The sequence below is a fragment of the Phoenix dactylifera genome, chromosome 11 (genome assembly GCF_009389715.1).
Source record: "Phoenix dactylifera cultivar Barhee BC4 chromosome 11, palm_55x_up_171113_PBpolish2nd_filt_p, whole genome shotgun sequence".
NCBI lineage: Eukaryota > Viridiplantae > Streptophyta > Magnoliopsida > Arecales > Arecaceae > Phoenix > Phoenix dactylifera.
Window position 1 is genome coordinate 11,046,707 of NC_052402.1, and position 17,675 is coordinate 11,064,381.

The 17,675-nt window shown below is 37.8% G+C and overlaps 2 protein-coding genes and 1 long non-coding RNA gene across 3 annotated transcripts; 1 reads left to right on the forward strand and 2 right to left on the reverse strand.

Moving 5' to 3' along the window:
- Positions 1-510: 510 nt before the first annotated feature.
- Positions 511-7,923, reverse strand: LOC103713236 (ATP-dependent Clp protease proteolytic subunit-related protein 4, chloroplastic-like). The gene is made up of 7 exons (XM_008800096.4): positions 7,499-7,923; positions 5,794-5,997; positions 3,466-3,521; positions 2,415-2,541; positions 2,157-2,234; positions 1,047-1,160; positions 511-966 (listed from the first exon to the last, which is right to left on the reverse strand). Exons 1-7 carry the CDS (start codon positions 7,769-7,771, stop codon positions 895-897), a joined length of 924 nt encoding a protein of 307 aa, XP_008798318.2. The 5' UTR covers positions 7,772-7,923; the 3' UTR covers positions 511-894.
- A 2,737-nt stretch (positions 7,924-10,660) lies between these two features.
- LOC103713235 (cytochrome P450 CYP72A219-like) lies at positions 10,661-14,525 on the reverse strand. The gene is made up of 5 exons (XM_008800095.4): positions 14,145-14,525; positions 13,127-13,347; positions 12,741-12,985; positions 11,906-12,293; positions 10,661-11,125 (listed from the first exon to the last, which is right to left on the reverse strand). The coding sequence occupies exons 1-5, from the start codon at positions 14,446-14,448 to the stop codon at positions 10,700-10,702; spliced, it is 1,584 nt and encodes a 527-aa protein (XP_008798317.4). The 5' UTR covers positions 14,449-14,525; the 3' UTR covers positions 10,661-10,699.
- Positions 14,526-15,877: 1,352 nt separating this feature from the next.
- Positions 15,878-16,851, forward strand: LOC103713234. The gene is made up of 2 exons (XR_605046.3): positions 15,878-16,364; positions 16,573-16,851. It is a non-coding gene; the product is annotated as an uncharacterized LOC103713234 (long non-coding RNA).
- The last annotated feature ends 824 nt before the right edge of the window (positions 16,852-17,675 follow it).

The window sequence follows — 17,675 nt, forward strand, 5'->3', positions numbered from 1 at the left end:
CCCTTGGGAATTTTAGAATCCAGAAAGACAATTACAGACTCCTTTTCTTTTGCGTGCAGGAATAATTGTAGACTGCTTCAAGTTTTCATCCTTGCCAATTGATATAATATTTGGCACCTGCCAATGTTTACCTGTATATCCTAAGACATTGGCCAATCAAATACCATATCAGCTAAGATTAAACATATTCTCCTTTTAGTATGTAAGTGAATTTTTAATCAATAAATACTTAAATTCATGTTTATAGAGAATGTATAATTTCAGTTTTACTGCAATGATCATGATTTCATATCTAAATGCCCAGATATCAGCCAAGCTCTCAGGATATCTTGCTTGTTTTAAATTTCCCCGGCGCCCAGATAAACCAGTCACTGCTTCTGGCAAATTATAGAAAATGCACTGCATTTTTATAATATATATATATAATTTTAAATACATTAACACGTTTAGAAAATCTAGTAGCTGCCAATCGCCACTTACTTTCAGAGTAACAACACGAGAATTGAGAACTTCACTTTACTGCATAAACTGATTTGATGCTCACAAGTAAAGCCTCCTTATACAACTCCCAGAGAATCCAAGCTGCAATAAACTTGAAAAGTCCTCTATGAGCCTTTTCCTACATATAACTGTCATGAAGCCATGGCAAACAAAAGAAGAAAATGCTGATCCTGATGACCAGAAAAGTTTTAGATACATTTCAGTGATTCCATTGCTGCCAATCACTACCTCCACTGTGAATAGTTACTATCATCAAAATTTTACAGGACTGGAAATTGATCAAAGCAAGAATGCCAAGATAGCAAATTTGGCCGTGACAAGATGCGACTTCTTGCTAATAGTGACATGATAATTTGCCTCGACATTTTTTAAACATGTGGTTTCTGCTTACATTTATATAAGTTGAGCTCTTTTAAGGTCAGATACCACACTACGGTCTTCCTGGCCTCTTTCGTTGTACAGCACCTGCAGATTATAAAGAGCTTAGCAGCAGTTATTGTTACAACTAGGCAAGCAATGGTTTTCTCCTCCTGTCCAGAAATTACCTTATCGATGATACCATATTCAACTGCTTCGCTGGGACTGAAATATTTAGGACGTCTGATATCTTCCTCAATTTGTTCAGGAGGTTTTCCTATATGTTTAGAGTAAAGAGCAACCTAAACAACTTCAAGTCAGTTTCGAAAATGACATTGCAATGAACAGTTTCAAATAAGTTGGCTAATATGTTGAGGAAGACAGTATTCCCCCCCCCCCCCCCCCCCCCCCCCTCTCTTTCATTAGCTCTCATAAATGTTTTTTTTGACTTAATCTGATTGTTTTATGACAATCTAAGCAGACTTCCTAGCTTACAATTCCTATAACAACAGACTTCAAATAGACAGGCCCATCCTGAAGAACATCAAATTCCAAGAAAATTGGTGCATCTAAATATGCAATCAGTAATAAATTTATGATATTGATCTTCTTTAAATTTGCTGCAAGTGTTTAGGATTTTTTTTTTCTAATTGTAAGCAAGATTTTTAATTGTACATTTGCAGTTTTAAGGTTGAAAGGTTTTTTTTTTTTTAAAAGTAAATGTATCATATATTTGATATTTGTGAAATTTTGAAGGACAAAAGAAATCATTATATTCCAAATATACTTTGTAAGCAGATCCTTTTGCTAAATTGCAAATGCGATTTGCCAGGTTTATTATACATCATAGGTTTGATCAGGAGATAGTCATGTTCCATAATAAGTGGAGCTATTCAGGATTTGGAACGATGATCTCCAAACCATTCAAAAATGCATTTCCTTTTACATTACTAACTACCATAACGAGAGTTTGTATGGAGGCAACTGTTTAATAAACGAGAATGAAAGTAGGAATTTTGGTTTTATTATGTATCATCCAAAAGACTTCACAAACATACTTATGATTTAGATCATGTTGAGTATACAGGAGCCAATTCTATGTATGCAAGCATGGTGAACTTATTTTGCTATTACAATTGCCAGAATATTTCCAAATGAATGCTATGATGGGATTAGTGGCCCACGTAGGCTCAGGCTGCTAACATGGTATTCACGCAATTCACAGAGAAAATACTCTAAAGCATAAGAACACAATTTGCTTTTCTCAAAACATATAAAAAGTGCTGAAGAATAGTTACCAGTTCTGCCTTCACATTTTTTATTTCTTTTCTTGCAAGATCAACATCTGTTGCTTGGCCTTGAAACCTCGCAATTGGCTGTACATTGGAGCAAGAGATGGTAGTCATGTTAGGTACCCAATAAGCGTATTTAACAAATTAACAAAAAGACTAGCCTTAAGACAGAAAATGGGCATATAAGACTACAAAAATAAATTGAGCTGCATCAAAATAAACAGGCCCAAAACATAAAATTATGGACTATGGAAGAAGATATACCTGCTTTATCATTATGGTTGATGATGGTAGAGCAGCACGGTTTCCTTTAGCACCAGCAGCTAAAAGCAATGCCGCTTCTCCCCAAGCATTTCCAACACAAAGTGTGAATATAGGTGGTTTAACATACCTGTAGTTTGAAGAAAGACCGGGTTTCACTGATGTATTGACTTGACAATATAAAGTATGATTCTTAGTTACCTAGTGAGGGAGAAGGTGCAGCAGTAAATTTATGTAGGTAGGGCGTATGGAGGTATCACTCGGTTTGGCGAACCGTGAGGAGATACAAGGGACATATCAGTATCTCATGCTATACCAGTATGTGAACGATATGGGGGCATACCACAAGATTTCAAACCTTGCCAAATGGTAGATCTATTGAAACTGGAGCATGCTCATTATCCCCTAACTATTTTTAAACCATTTTACTTTGCATATCAGAGGGTTCAAGGAGACACTGGGAGAGAGGTAACGAGGAAAGGAGACATTGCTGAGTAAATTGAGAAAAGGATTTGCAAATCTCCAGCAGTGGAGTCTGGAAGCCACAAAGGACTCAAAATAGTAAATAAGTTATATATGGCATTGCGAGGAAACCTTTAAATGCAAGCTGAGAAATCCTTGTATGATTGCCAGAAGCACAGATATTTTTTTGGGAATAAGTTCTCTTTTCTAAGTTGACTTGGATGGCCAACAACAAGATAGTGCTAACATTCTACATTTCTAAGGACAGGATAAAATGTGGCCTGATTTGCTTTTTCAGTTGGCAGGTTTGGATGTGCTATTCTGTGTCTCTGTACCCTTATTTCCTTCCTATGTTACAACACTTACCCCCCCCCCCCCCAACCAAAAAAAAAAAAAGAAAAAACACAAACACACACACACATACATAACCTCAAAAGAAGAAGAAGAAGTTGCATTTATTGTCGTATGCCGCAGAAAACCAGAGATGGCATTCTATGAGATAGCATTTCTCAAAACACATTCTCAATAGACGACAATCACCATGTAGAAAAACAAGTGCATCATGAGCCAAAAATAAGGTCTGGAACATAACCTCATAACATCATAAATTGCAAAGGCCTCTGTCTCATAACCCAATTTCTCTCCACCCTGGAAGAACAAATAAATGATTCTCTCTCAAATGTAAGCAAAACTAAATTCCAGAAATATGGAATACTCCAAGCAATACAAAAAAATATAAAACATATGGCAAAGAAAACCATAAAAAAAAGGATGTGCAGATTTTTATTTTACAGTTACATAGTCCACTGCTCTTCAATTCGTACATTAAACATCAATATTACTTGACTTGGGAATATGGAATAACGTGACAAAATGGCTAAGGAAGACTTTAAATGACTTTAAAAAAAATTATAAAGAAGTCCATTAGATAGCAATCAATAATCAAAAAACATATTTTTGCCTCTCTTCAATAAGAAACTTCTACAAGGTACAGGTCAAGAATGGGGAGTGTTGTGTTCATTCTACATCTTCCCTAGCAATAATGAATCACTAACTAATTTAATTTAACAAAAGAGAGAACTTTCTAAAGTTGAGAAAGTGCAGCAAACAATTCTCTTAGGACCAAACTATAAAATATTTTTAACTATAAATGCAGATTATTTTTTCTTATTTATTAGTTTGGAACAAAGATGATTTAAAGAATGGCTACAGGCATCTTGTAAGTCATATCTTTTTCGCAAACAGGAACAGGCATAACACCAGTTTCTTGAGCAAGATTACAACACTGTCATGCCATTAGAATAAAAATGAGATTGTATTATATATTAATTATCTGTGAGCGAAAAAGCTATTCTATGATGAGACGATACATACATTATTTTCCTTGTGGAATTTCACAGAAACAAGGATGCTGAAACTATTAGAGTGATTGCAGATATGAGCTGGATGGGATTTTTCCAACAGCCTCGAGTATAACAAAATATTTTTTTTTTTAGATGATAAACCATCCTCAGGTAGGCTGAAATTTGATTTGGATGGCATGCTTGAATTGGCCAAAGTTCAGCCCAGTTCTGGATTTATTATCAGAAATTTGACTGGTCAGATACAGCTGACTGCTAGGGATACCGTCAGAATTCTGTGGTCTTTGTTAGGCCTTTGAGAAAGTATCAAATGGCTACACAAGCATTCTGGGACCAAGTCTATCTGGGTGGAAAGTGAACAAAATTGTTAATGAAAAAACCAGAGGATCATCAGCTATGGGGGATGGGAGCTTTTCCCTTGAAAACACAATATCCTTTCTCTCATCCCTTCTACAGTTAAGATTATGCCATATATACCAAAAGGCCAGTCAACCAGCTAACTTTGCTAGTGGCTGTAGCCTTACAGCGCAGCTAGCCTACAAGTGCCCTCTGCAGCCAGATAGGAAATCTAAGAAATGACAGCATAACAGAATGGTAATACGAAGTATGTAAATCAAAAACTCATCTAGACAACTTGATTTGGTCCTATACTTAATATATTACCCATCACCAAAAAAATTACCTAAATCAGAAACATTTTATTTGAGATAAAATGCAAATAATGATTATAGAACATTAGGCTGTCTTATCTGGAAACTTAAGGTGAGGAGGTTGAACAGTATTCCTTCAACAGCATAGACCAGCAACAGGGAGAAGAAACATGATATAAGCATGAATATATAATCAGTCCATTATGACACAGCTAGAAAGCAATGGCCACCTCTGCAAGTTAAGCCATCAACTGATTGCTTGATATTTTCAAATAGCCTCAGTCTTCCATCAATTAAATAAAATTTACACATATTATTTCAACATTACTCTAATTCTGAAATCTAAATCATGTCAACACTGCATAGTCACATAAAAAACAATTTGGATGAAATCTTAAAACAGCTACTGCAGGGATATTAGTTTCTAGGTTCCAGAAGTAGGGGAAAAAGGTATAGACGTGTAGCAAGTCATCTCCTCTTTAATAAATTGTGCTCAATAGTCCATACTGACGTTACAACTAACGTTTGGAGCAGGAAAAGAAACAATTTCTGAATACAGGATATTTACAATTTCACCAACTTATATATAATATTTTGCACATTTAAACTGCAGTGTCTCCAAGTAAAAATTCTGAAACTAAGTTTCACATGGCACTAGGTATACTACAGTTCCTAAAGCAAGTTCAGTGAATTTTGTAATACTTATATCTACTAAACAATGAACATACACACACACACTACTCATCTATCTGATAGCAGCAATTTCTAATGAGTCATATAAGATATAATCAATGTAAGAGTCTCCTTTGAAAGATTTAGAATGTGAAATGAATAAAGCTTTCTGATTATGTAATTTCAAAGTGAACTACTTAATATGTATAATGATATAGAAGAGGAAAAGAAAAAGACCTTCGTTGTGCCAGTGGAATTTATATAGAGGTAAATTGGCTTTTCTGCGTCCTCATATTGAAGATAAAGGAATTCTGCTAGTATCAGCTCTGTCACTGATGGAACAAGAGACATACCCAAGTATACGATTCGGTTTTTGTACAAGTAAGATGCTAGATCTGGAGGTGGCTGCTCCCACGCACTTCCTCTCAAGAAAGGGATAACCTGTTAACAGATGAACACAAACCACGAAGAAACTATAATCAATTGATCAACTATAAGCAGCCAATCATTACATGTTACATGAGAACTTGATCATAGTTAATTTGATGCGGAAACAACAATTATATAACAGTTGCTATATGCATGGACTGTATAGTGCTCGACACCAAGTTGTGATGGTCCAACAATCAAGAGAAGTACCCTACTCTAGTGTAATAAATGAACAACTTATTTAATCATATGTTCATCACGTGCTAAAGCCTATCAAATTAAGAAACCCCATTGAGCCTAGGAAATATGATCTAGTCCCCAATGATTGAGGTGCCAGCGCATAACAAACTATAATGTGAATTTCATAATTTATCAGCTAGGTATGGGCATAATGCAGCAGTTTGTATGCTGTAAACTGCATATTAGTCTATGCCACCCAAAGTGGTCCAGAACGATGTTGTTAAAGGTTGCTGTAAAGGGGCCTAGGCAGTCTTGGCTACATGCTTGCGCAGCTCCAATCCATAAGAGCCTACTAGCTTTAGAGGCCCCAGGCAGCAAAACCAACCAGTCGTGTAGATCAGCACCTAGGCAGTTGCTTGGGCGCCCAAGAGCCACTAGGTGCTTTTGTAGCCAGTTTGGCAGTCAGCCACTACTTATGACAGTCTATTTCTTTTGAATTTAAAATGATGATATGTTATCCTTTTGCCACAATTGCGCTCCCTACAGGTTAGATTCTAAATGGTATCGACAACAGGACAAAGGGGAGCATGTATCAATTCACTTATACATGTACGCTCTTTTCTTTACGAAACACACCATCTCAATACTCTTTAGATAATGTTAAGAGAAATAGATAAACTAAAAGTATCAGCCTGTTTTCCCAAATGCTCAATTGATTAAGCAATCAAAAACGCCCATTATACACTCCTTCCATCGCATACCAATCATGTACCACTTTCCCTGTTTAGATGGTTAATGCATTAATGGGATGCTATATGCACCTTACCATGAGATCGTTGCATACCTTTTCCAAACATATGCATAATTTTACATGCTACTGTTTGGAAACTTTGGGATACGGATGTAAGACGGTGATTACAATATTCTACATGAAATGAATTACTATGTAAACTTCACATTAGGCCTCTGCCTAGGATCACTGCTTAGAACTGACTTGTATATGGTGAATTAAATTGATTAATTGAGAATATGAGACTCAAGTTCTACTTTTCAAAGCTCGTATCTATATCACTTCCAAGGATACAATATCGAGCATCAGCGAGAATAGAGAAGCACCAAAAGGCGTTTCTTTATGCAAACAGTGTCTGCCTAAAACACATTCCTTTGTGCAAAACGAGCTCAAACACGAAATCTCAAAAGCCAGAACTTCAATAAAATAAAAGAAATTAAAAACAATTAGAGTTTAATTTTGAAAAGCCACCCACAGTACACTCCAAAACCCTAGAAAAAAAAATTAAAAGGAGAACGCAGAAGGCTACAGTGCGTAGATTACCATGGTAACGACGCCCCTCTTGCCTCGGCGGCCGGATGGAGACGGGCTTAGCGAGGGGATCCTCAACTTCTGACCGGAGAAGTCGCCGGAGACGCTTCCTCCGACGAAAGGAGCGACAAAGACACTGCTAAGAGAGGATGCTCTCGGAGAGGCTTCGGGAGAAGGGGTGACGGCGGCCTTGAATCGGGCCCTGGTGCCCCGAGAGTGGGTGGGAGGAGAGGAGAGTATCCGCGCGTCCAGGGAGAAGCGCGAGGGGCAGAAACCCACCTCCATGGCTCGCCGAGTGGGAGCGACCGGTGAGCGCTGTAGCGGAGAAGGGTTTTATTAGTTGGAGAGAGGAATTCGGGGAGGATGGGAAGCAGGGAGTCGATAGGCCCCAAAACTTCGTGGCTTTGGAGAGGAGCCGGGATCCTCTGCGGTGCACGTTTGGCACTGCAGAGATTTATACACCCTTGATAGCCGCCACGTCATCCGATTGTGGAGACGGACGGTCGGGAGAGGGTGAAGGGGGACAGGTGATGGCGTGGTGAAAACAGATAAGGTGAGTGCTGGGCAATGTTAACCGCGGGCGTTGGCACGTGCGTAATCGGTGCCAGAGTCCAAAGAAGTTGAATGATGATTTTATATTGAATTCAAATTGATTTTATTTAAATTACTAAATTACTCCACCCTTTATAAAGTTTAATATATTCTGAACATATAATTTAAATATGTTTTGACACCAGTATACTTGGATTTCTGGTATCAAATTCATTGTAGAGTGAATAAAGCAACAAGTAAGATGCCTTCTTTCTTCCTTTTCGTATAAGAAGCTTTTATTTTTTATTTTTTATTTTTTAAAAAAAGAAAGAATGATTTAGAGAAGTCTTTAATGCACAAGAATACGCTGAAGACTTATGTAATGCCGGCTTTGCAACTTACCTTTCAACTTGACTCCTGACCACTATACATTGTACCTAGGGATGCAATCATGCCGAGCCGAGTTGAGTAGCTAAAGGTTTAGACTCGACTCGATTCAAAATACTAGGACTTGAAACTCGTCATCATAAAAATGTAGGAACCCAACATACAGAATAATTTTGTTGGTTTTTTCTAAGAGATATCAGACAGTGTTGGGGGCCTTCAAGTTGAAATAAGATTTCCTTGTCTTTTGTGACTCATCTTAGTTATCTGGAGTGGTTACTGCTCTCTTTATTGAGGAAAGTTGTTCTGTTCTCTTAATCAGTTCTTAGTAATGCATATGAGCTATGTCGGGGAGCTGTATGAAAAGACAACTCAAAACCAAAACTGGCTGAACACTAAGCTGTGATTGGAAGGCAAGCTCTGAGTACCACAAAAATTTCAGAGTTGTGATTGAAAACCGGCTTATTCTGAATATTTTCTTCTATTCATAACTCCAGAGAAATTGGTTCAATGGGCTAAAACTGTTATGCTGAATACTGCAGAGCCAAATAGCCTTCTCTGACAAAGAAATACATGCGAGTAATGCTTTCAAACGAACATAATCGGTTAACCACAGATGACCAGCTTTTTTCTGGAGTCGCAGAGCTAAAAATGAGTACCACTTTCATTCAAAAGAGAAAGTGCTATAGCACTCGTGAAATTGTAGATCTCAGGTCGCTTGTTGATATATATTTCTAATTTTGCAGTCGATTAGATAGACAACTAAGGGAACCTAAAACATATACTCACAATGTTAAGCAGTTCAAACCATCACAATTGCGTCTATTTTTTTTCAAAGACTTGAAAAACATCCTCTCTCGTGCGGACCTGTCCAAATGGGAGCATACTGATTGTTCAAGCGAGCAATAATACAAATCCTCTACAATGCCCACTTTGACAATTAGTAAGAAATGGCACCAAAAAGATTTCTTCTAATTTATGAAACCCTGCCTCTGGAACCAATCCTTATCTTGTGAGACTACTTGTTAGAATAACTGGAAGGGGAATCATTTCTTTTGTATTGTCTGCTCTAGATATAAATCAAGAATAATCATAATAATTTATATTTGATACAAACCATAATAATTTATAATCACTGTTATCTGGATATTCCAAAATCTAGGCTTTTTGCTGTATCTGAATGCTTGGATACCCAGATACTTCATGACACTCCTTGATAGTTCAAATCAGTGAATATAGCAACTTTTGGCACCTATGCCTAGAAGTTCTTAAGTCCAAGCAAAGAATGTATGAATTCCATGAAATCACAAAGCAAGTGATCCAACAAATTATACATATATTTGTACGGATACATCCATGCAATATCGGCAGGTCTTGAATCTGTTTTTCTGAAAAATCTCATATCGGATACAACTACACACCTGGACGCTTGACACCAGTATAATGTTGTTCATTACCTATGCAAATCTAGAGTATAAGCTATACCTAAGAGGCTACAATCACCAACAAAGTGACAACAGCATATCATATCAATCAGTTGAATATAGTTATGACGAAAGATTTGGAGATTGGTTGTTTCTGATTACTTGGTCAACTAAGCCTAGAGAACTGAACAGAACCAATCAGTTGGAAGAGCCACACATATGCCAAAGTATACCCATTTTAGGAACAATTCCTATATACAGTAGATGAGACTATGGCGTTTGAGTTTCCACAAAATTTAGTAACAGACACAAGCTTCTCAATCCAGAAGAAAAATGGCTTCCAATGGACCCATATGAAACCAGGCAGTACTGTTTTCCTTCATGGCACAATGGCAGAAACAGAACCACTGGAGGGATGACGCAGTGAGGTAATGGGTTGGGCTTAGACCGGACCTTTTTGTTGAGCACTTGCCTCTCTTTGGAGCATGCCCTAGAAAGATGATCCAGATTCAAATCTGCAGGATGGAATTTTCAGCATGGAATTTTCATCATGTTTTTCAAAATAATAATATCTTCTAATTATTATTTTTTAGAAAAAAGTTAGGCACACATACCATATCTTGTTAAGAAAATGAAAGAGTATAAAAAGAACACTGAAGGACAAAGCTCTAGTTACACTGCTCCATAAGGTAGTGGCAGAATCTTTATTTCTAGTCACAAACAATAGAACCAAGATCAACACTTGTGATTTGCCCAAAGAGATAATGGAGGAAGAAAGAAAAAAGAAAAGACTTGAATAGATATATGTTCTCTGCTTACAGAAGGATCATTACATGTTACAGTAGTCATCTGTATTAATGATGAAAATAGGATATCAGACTCTACGTAACCTAATTTGAGCACCATGCTGGGGTTGAAGAGTTATAGCAGCGTATGGAGCATGGACATAGGACGGGGAAAGCTCAAATGAGTAGTGCTGAAGAATCATGCTTAATCCCATCTTAGCTTCCAGCAAAGCAAAACTCTGTCCGATACAAGTCCGAGGACCCCAACCAAATGGAAAAAATGCTAGCTGACCTTTTGATGCCTTTGAAATCCCTTCTGCAAATCTCTCTGGATTGAACTCACTGGCATCTTTGCCCCAGATTTCTGGGTCATGATGAATGAAGATTACAGGCAGTGTGAGTAGCACACCTGCAGGGTAAGTGATATCTCCAAGTTTCATTGTTTTGTATGTTATGCGGTTGAGTAGAATTACAGGCGGGTACAACCTGAGAACCTCATAAAGAATCATAGTCACCTGCCACATGAATTTGATCATTCAGGAAACACTGCACCTTGCTAGATTTCATATAAGAAGCCCTGCTGGATAGATCATAGCACCCAAGATAGGATGTTTTTACTAAGTAGTACAAAGCAGTTCATATATCACCATGTAAAAATGTGGGAGAAAGTGAAAACCAACATAAAGAATATTTGTGTTGACACAGTGATGAAACATGATTGTTTTACAAAATATTTTAAGTCATGCTTTTTTTGTTGGTGTTTATTATTTCTTCCTGGTGACAAAATAACCTTGTTTACTGTTAGCATATTATCTCAATCGTCTATGTACTTATACTGGAGAATTCTATTAAGAGACTATCCAGAATAGGTTTAGACAACATGCTAAGTTGTGATTGAAGCCTAAGACTAGTCTTATAGCATGTACGGCTGTGAACAATATAAAAAGTTCCACATGTTCTTTAGTACTTCAGTCAATTTAATGCATAGCTTCCATTTGAGTTTCCAAAATACATTTTATATTGTCTTTTTATTATTTTTTAGAAGAAACAATGCTGTGAGCTAAAATTGTTATTCTAGCATAGTATAGAGACAAGCAGCCTCGTTCTCTGACAAAAAGTTATCAAACAAAACACAATATGCTTTTAACAAATGATTATATTTTATTTAGAGTTACCATGCTAAGAGCTTTAATATTCACACAAAACTGTAGATCTCATGTCTCTAGTTGCAGAGTTTTTTGGACATTTCCAATCAATTAAATAGACAACAAAGGGAATGTAACACATATACTCACAATCTTTAGGCGGTTCAAGCCATCATAATCTGGTCTGTTTTTCCCAAAGAGTTCTAAAACCTCTTCTCTTGCACGAACCTGCCAGCTTGGATGCATACTCAAGACAATCATTGTCCATGTGAGTAACACAGATGTAGTCTCTTGCCCTGCAAAGTAGAATAGTTTACACTCTTCAATCACCTCTTCGGTGGTCATCCCAGTGTTCTTGGAGTTCCCGTGTTCTTGGAAGTGTTTCAAATTATATTCTATCATCACACCCAATAAGTCATCATTACTAGCTTCACCCAATTTTATAGCCTTCTCTCTCTTCTCAATTATGCCTCTTAGGAGTGCTCGAACCTCTCTATAAATTTCTTTTCTTCTGTTGTTGATTGGGGTAGGCAGAAACCTGTATAAGATGCAGTAGTTGCGAACAACATGAATGAAAGTGTTTACTAACATCATCTTACACATTATTATGTGAAATGATTTCTTAAACTTTGTATAGCGATCATTGTAACTAGTGTTATAAGTACCACCCTGCCATGTAATGGCATACCAACCTGATAGGGTATTAGTACCAATATGGGGCTCAGTATGCAATCCCCACCCTCTGCATACTATTTAAGAGCTGATTCTAACAGTGTACCTTGTATTGGTATGGGGGCACTCTATATCGATAAGCAACGATATAGGGCCCAGTACCGAGACTTGAAATGTTGGTTGCAAGAGCAAGAGATTCTCAAGAATCATTAGAAAATAACACTGCATGTTTGTTCTTCTAATCCAAATAAAAAGAGTCAACAGCTATTTTCCTCCTAACTAAACAAAATCAACAGGCTGGAAAACTATGCACCTGTAACCTGGAATATACACAGTCTGAACAGCCTTAATAACAAGCTCGGCTTGCTCTGCTTGAAGTTGGAAAATCCGTCTACCTTCTGCATAGCTGCTACCAAATGCTGTTCGAGAGATCACATCTCCTGTAAAGTTCTGGAGCTCAGGCCAAACATCTAATTCATAATATCCCAAAGAACCAATCGATTTCTCCCATCTGCTAACCAATTCACCACAACAAGCAGAGAATGCTGGCAACATGCGCTATAAATCAACAAAGAGAAAATGAATCATTGATAGAGAAACTACATATACAAAAGAAAGGGATATAACCTCATGACATCTGAGATAGAATTCATATGCACTGAAATGATTTTTTAAGTATGAATATTGACCATGAATTACCTTCAACTTCTCCAGATGGAAAGCAGGATTTAGAATCCTCCTATGTTTGGCCCATTGTTCACCTTCATAATCTGCAAGTCCTCTAGCTAACAACTGTCCGAGAGGGTTTAGTTTTGGTTTTGTGAAGTGGCCAAACTTGTTGGACAAAACTTCCCTTACCAACTCTGGATTCATAATAGTTACTCTAGGTACAGGTCCAAGCCAAGTAATGGAGATTTTACCTACATTTCACATCACAAGTGCCTTCAAGTGATTAGGAAACAGCATGACAAGTCCAGAGATAGAGACTTTGTTATGATATCTTTAGAAGAAACTGCTGGAACAAAGCCCACCGACGCAAATTGAATTAATCATTACTTACAAATCAGTTGCGAATCTCAAGTGAGAACTTTGAAGAATTCGTAAACCATGTATGGTTTTATATTTCTTCCTATGGGTTGAAGGTACATGAACATAAATATCAGGAAGGAAAGATGCAATGATGTCCTAGGAAATAAAAATATCGAGAGCTCTATATGTCAAATGGACCTATATGAATAGGTCTACACCGATCGTTCAAGAAATTAAACGGTATCTTGTCCAAGTCTGTAGAAATAAGTGCCATCAAATCGGCTCTAAAAGATTAAACCCAAACCTTGTTTCCTATGCTTCACTAATTTAAGTACTGACTTAGAAAACAACTTTAAAAAAAAAAGGAATTCTCAGACTGCAATTTCCAATTCTTTTTGTTTACAGAAAGGGAGGACTCCCCACCCGATTTATTGAGACAATGAATAAGGAACCAACAATCATAGCCAACATCATCCACTACAAGAAAGATTCATCATCTACAAACTCATATTAAAATAGTGTAGTGTTGACTAATCGCCAAATGAAGTAAATGCTATTAAGCAAAGAGATGAAGCATAGGCTCCATTTCGTGCAACACAAAACTGATATAGAAGCTAAAACTGAACAGAAACAGGGGCTAACAACCACCAGGTGTCAAAAAAAAAGAAGAACCCATTAATTATTTTACCGTTTTCCTTGATAGCGCGATGGAAGATGGGAGAGACGCGAGGGACGATGTCGTGAGAGAAAGGCATGGGTTTGGACCGGGCCTCCTTGTTGAGCCGGGCGGTCTCCTTGAGGTCGCCGTGGAGGAAGCGATACCGGCTGCCCCTCAACCCCTGGCCCCGGAGCGCTCTCTCCAGCCTCTTCGGCCTCCACCAAACCCATTCCAACCCTCTCCAAGCCCGCAGCACTAACAACAGACCCACCACTCCCCATCCTATTCTCCACAGAGTCTCAGCTGTTCCTCTCCACATGGCGGCCTCCACCATCGATGCGAGAGAGAGAGAGAGAGAGAGAGCAATGCTAAGAATATGGACTGGAGGCCAACCTCATTCTGCCATTTATTATACCACAAGGTCCACAACGGAGCGACTGGAAGGGAAAAAATATCGAATTGTTTGACTAAAATGCGCATGGAAGGGACAAGGGCGATCAGATAAAAAATCTTTTCAGAATGGCTTGCATCTGAGTGGCGCAATAGATGTCCACGCCAACCGGTAACCAGAAACTTCTAACGTGATATCGTTCACTAAAATATCTATTTTTCAGAAAAAAAAATCATACGATTCCTTTCTTTCAACAACCTTACTGAGTTAAACTTCAACTCATGAAATGCAGCGAATTCCATGCCTGCCTCCATCCATTTGGATAAAACATTGTCTCATGTAGAAGACTTGGAGATTAAGTTCTATAAAATATGTTTGAGCTTATCTTCTTCCATTGTAGTTTTGAATGCTGAGGGAGGCAAGTTGATATTCTATTTGATTGTCAATTTTTTTAAAAATAAATTAAAGATTGGAATAAATTATCAAAATATATAAATTTTTGTAGTATAATATTAATATATTAAATATAACATCAATATCAGAGTAAAATTGTTATATATGATCATATTTCATTATTATAGTATGTTACCACAAAGTATATTACTGTTAGATAATAATATTATTATAGTATTTTATAATACTATTATGATCTCTCTTTCTCTATCTTCCCTCTTTAGCTAATTTGGACCGGCTCTTGAGAAATTAAAATAGTCTACGTATTTGAAATTAAAATTATAAAAATTATTTGTGCATATTTTTATTGTGTTCAACTTAAGTATTATGTATGCTTTGCATAAAATAAATTTTAGAAAATTTGGATCGAGTATGAAATATGCTATTTGGGCATAAAACTGAATTATGATGTATCAGAATATGTGTTGATTTAATTGGACATGATTTCAATTGTATGAAATGAGTTGCTAGACCCTATTTATAAATTTTATGGACTTTTTATACGACCGAGAAACAGTTTGGAATGGATGTTATGTTTGCTCTTTAGTTTGACTATAATTTGAGCCTAGCTAATAAGATTGATCATCGGCCATGTGTATTCGAGCCTAGCTAATAAATTTGGGGCTTCGCTTGTCAAAGCTTATTGCTAGAAAATTTATATGTCTAAAGTATGATAAAAGTGTGTTAAGCTGCAGATAGCTTTTAAAGAGTTTCAGCATAGATTTTCTTAATGAGAGTGCTGTAATATTAATGCAATTTTTCAACAGAGTTTTTTTTTGTTGTTCTTTTTTTTTTTGTTGTTGTTCTTCTTTTTTTTTTTTGCTTTAAAAAGAAGAGGAAGGAGGAAGGAAGGGACAAGCCCACCTCTGCATAGCAGCCCCCACTAGGCCCCCATCCAGCTAGAAGAATGTTCGATGCGGGCAGAAATGACCGTGTGTTAGGCACCCCGGCCGGTTTTTTATTGTTCTCCTTTATTCTCTAGCTTATTAACCTGTTAGGCGCTCATATTATTTGTTAGCACATGATATTGACATGAGACGCAAGAAGTGTCTTTAATAGACTAAGCAATTCCATATTCTTATGTGTAGATATATAATGTCGTTTCATAGAACATGTGGATGATGCTGGTTTTGAGTATGATAAATCTAAAGCTGGCAGTTGTCAGCGTATTGCAGGACATATTTCTTTATGCACATGGTGGGCTTCCCTGTGGAGCCTGAAGTATCTAGTACATTAACATGCATTTTGACATCATTGTTGTTGCCAATATCATGCATGTATGTATGTGTTATCATTTCATCTGATATGTTTGAAATTCGTAGCTGCTCAATTTTATCTAGATGATGCTTGGATGTTGCGAAGTTTCAGAAGTTACCCAGATAGACTTGTGCATCACCTCTTTTCGGGTAAAAAATGATTTCCGGAAGCTGCTAGCTTACAATTTCTGAAATTTCTTTTCTTGCATATATGTTTCTGATCTTTCTCTTGCACTTTGTTTTTACTTTGGTTCAGCTGTTTATGTGATTGGTCTTGTTTAATTGTTTCGAGCATGATACTCGTTTTGTTTGTAGTATGTTGAATGATGAATTGTGTTGTGATGGATGTGTTATTCAGGCGTATGACAACTCTTGGGAGCAAATGCGTTCAATGGTTGTGCTGAATGCAGACTAGTTATCTTCTTTGATGAATGGCTTGCAAATTTGCTGGATACTTCTCTGCTTCTGCTCTGCAATGCAGTTTGCTGAGTTTTAGCTGTTGGGAATTAGTGAAAGTAGTCAAGAACTATGAAACTTATGAAAAAGCTCCATAATTGCAAGAGCTGTACATATGCCTTTGTGACTATATTGAAGCTTTTTCTCCATTACCTATATAAATGCACTTGGTTGTTACATATGCTTTATATTTTCTTATGAAGAGATCTTTTCCTTGGCCTTTGTTTTGAAGTACCATATGACCTCATTATAGTCCTGAGATTCATCTATATGTTATTAGTCTTACCTTTTGTTACATCATTTGTGTGTTATGCTGGAACAGTTCTAATTCAATAAAGGAGATAGCTTGATGATTATATGTAATTGACATCTAATTTCCTTTAGGGCTATCTAGTGAAGGCTAATTGCTAGCACATGCTGATCGATAGTGTTGTTGGAATTTGGACCCGGGGGCGGCCGTCGGCTGAGGAGGAGGAGCTCCGGCGCGAGAATGGCGGGTGGCGGTCCGTCGGCGGGCGGCGTCCTCCGGGAGACCTGCAAGAAGCCGGTGGCCGGGCTCCCCGGCGCCGGCCCTCCGATGCTTAAGTCAGAGGGGGGCTTAATTTTGGAGGAGGAGATGTAGTTCGTATGTAGCAGTCCAAGCCAGAAAATTAGAGTTAGGAGCCCTCCCCCCTCGGGAGGAAGAAGCCTCCCTTTTTATAGGGAGAGTGGCAGGGTTACCTGTGATGTGACTGGGCGAATTAATGGGTTACCGTCACGATTGGACGTGGGCGTGTGAAGTAATGAGTTGCCGTGGATGGCCCGTTCCCATCATGGGAGGAGATGGCGTGTAGCCAGAGCTTGCTTGTGGCGCGCAGTGCAGTACATTCTTGGGAATGGTGAGGCGTTGACAGTCGTAGTAGGGTATGGTTCCTGATTGATATGTCGGCAAGCAAAGCATGGTGCGGTGAGGCTGCTGTAGGGCATGGCCGTAGCATACAGACGACGAGGTCGGCCTTCTGAGGT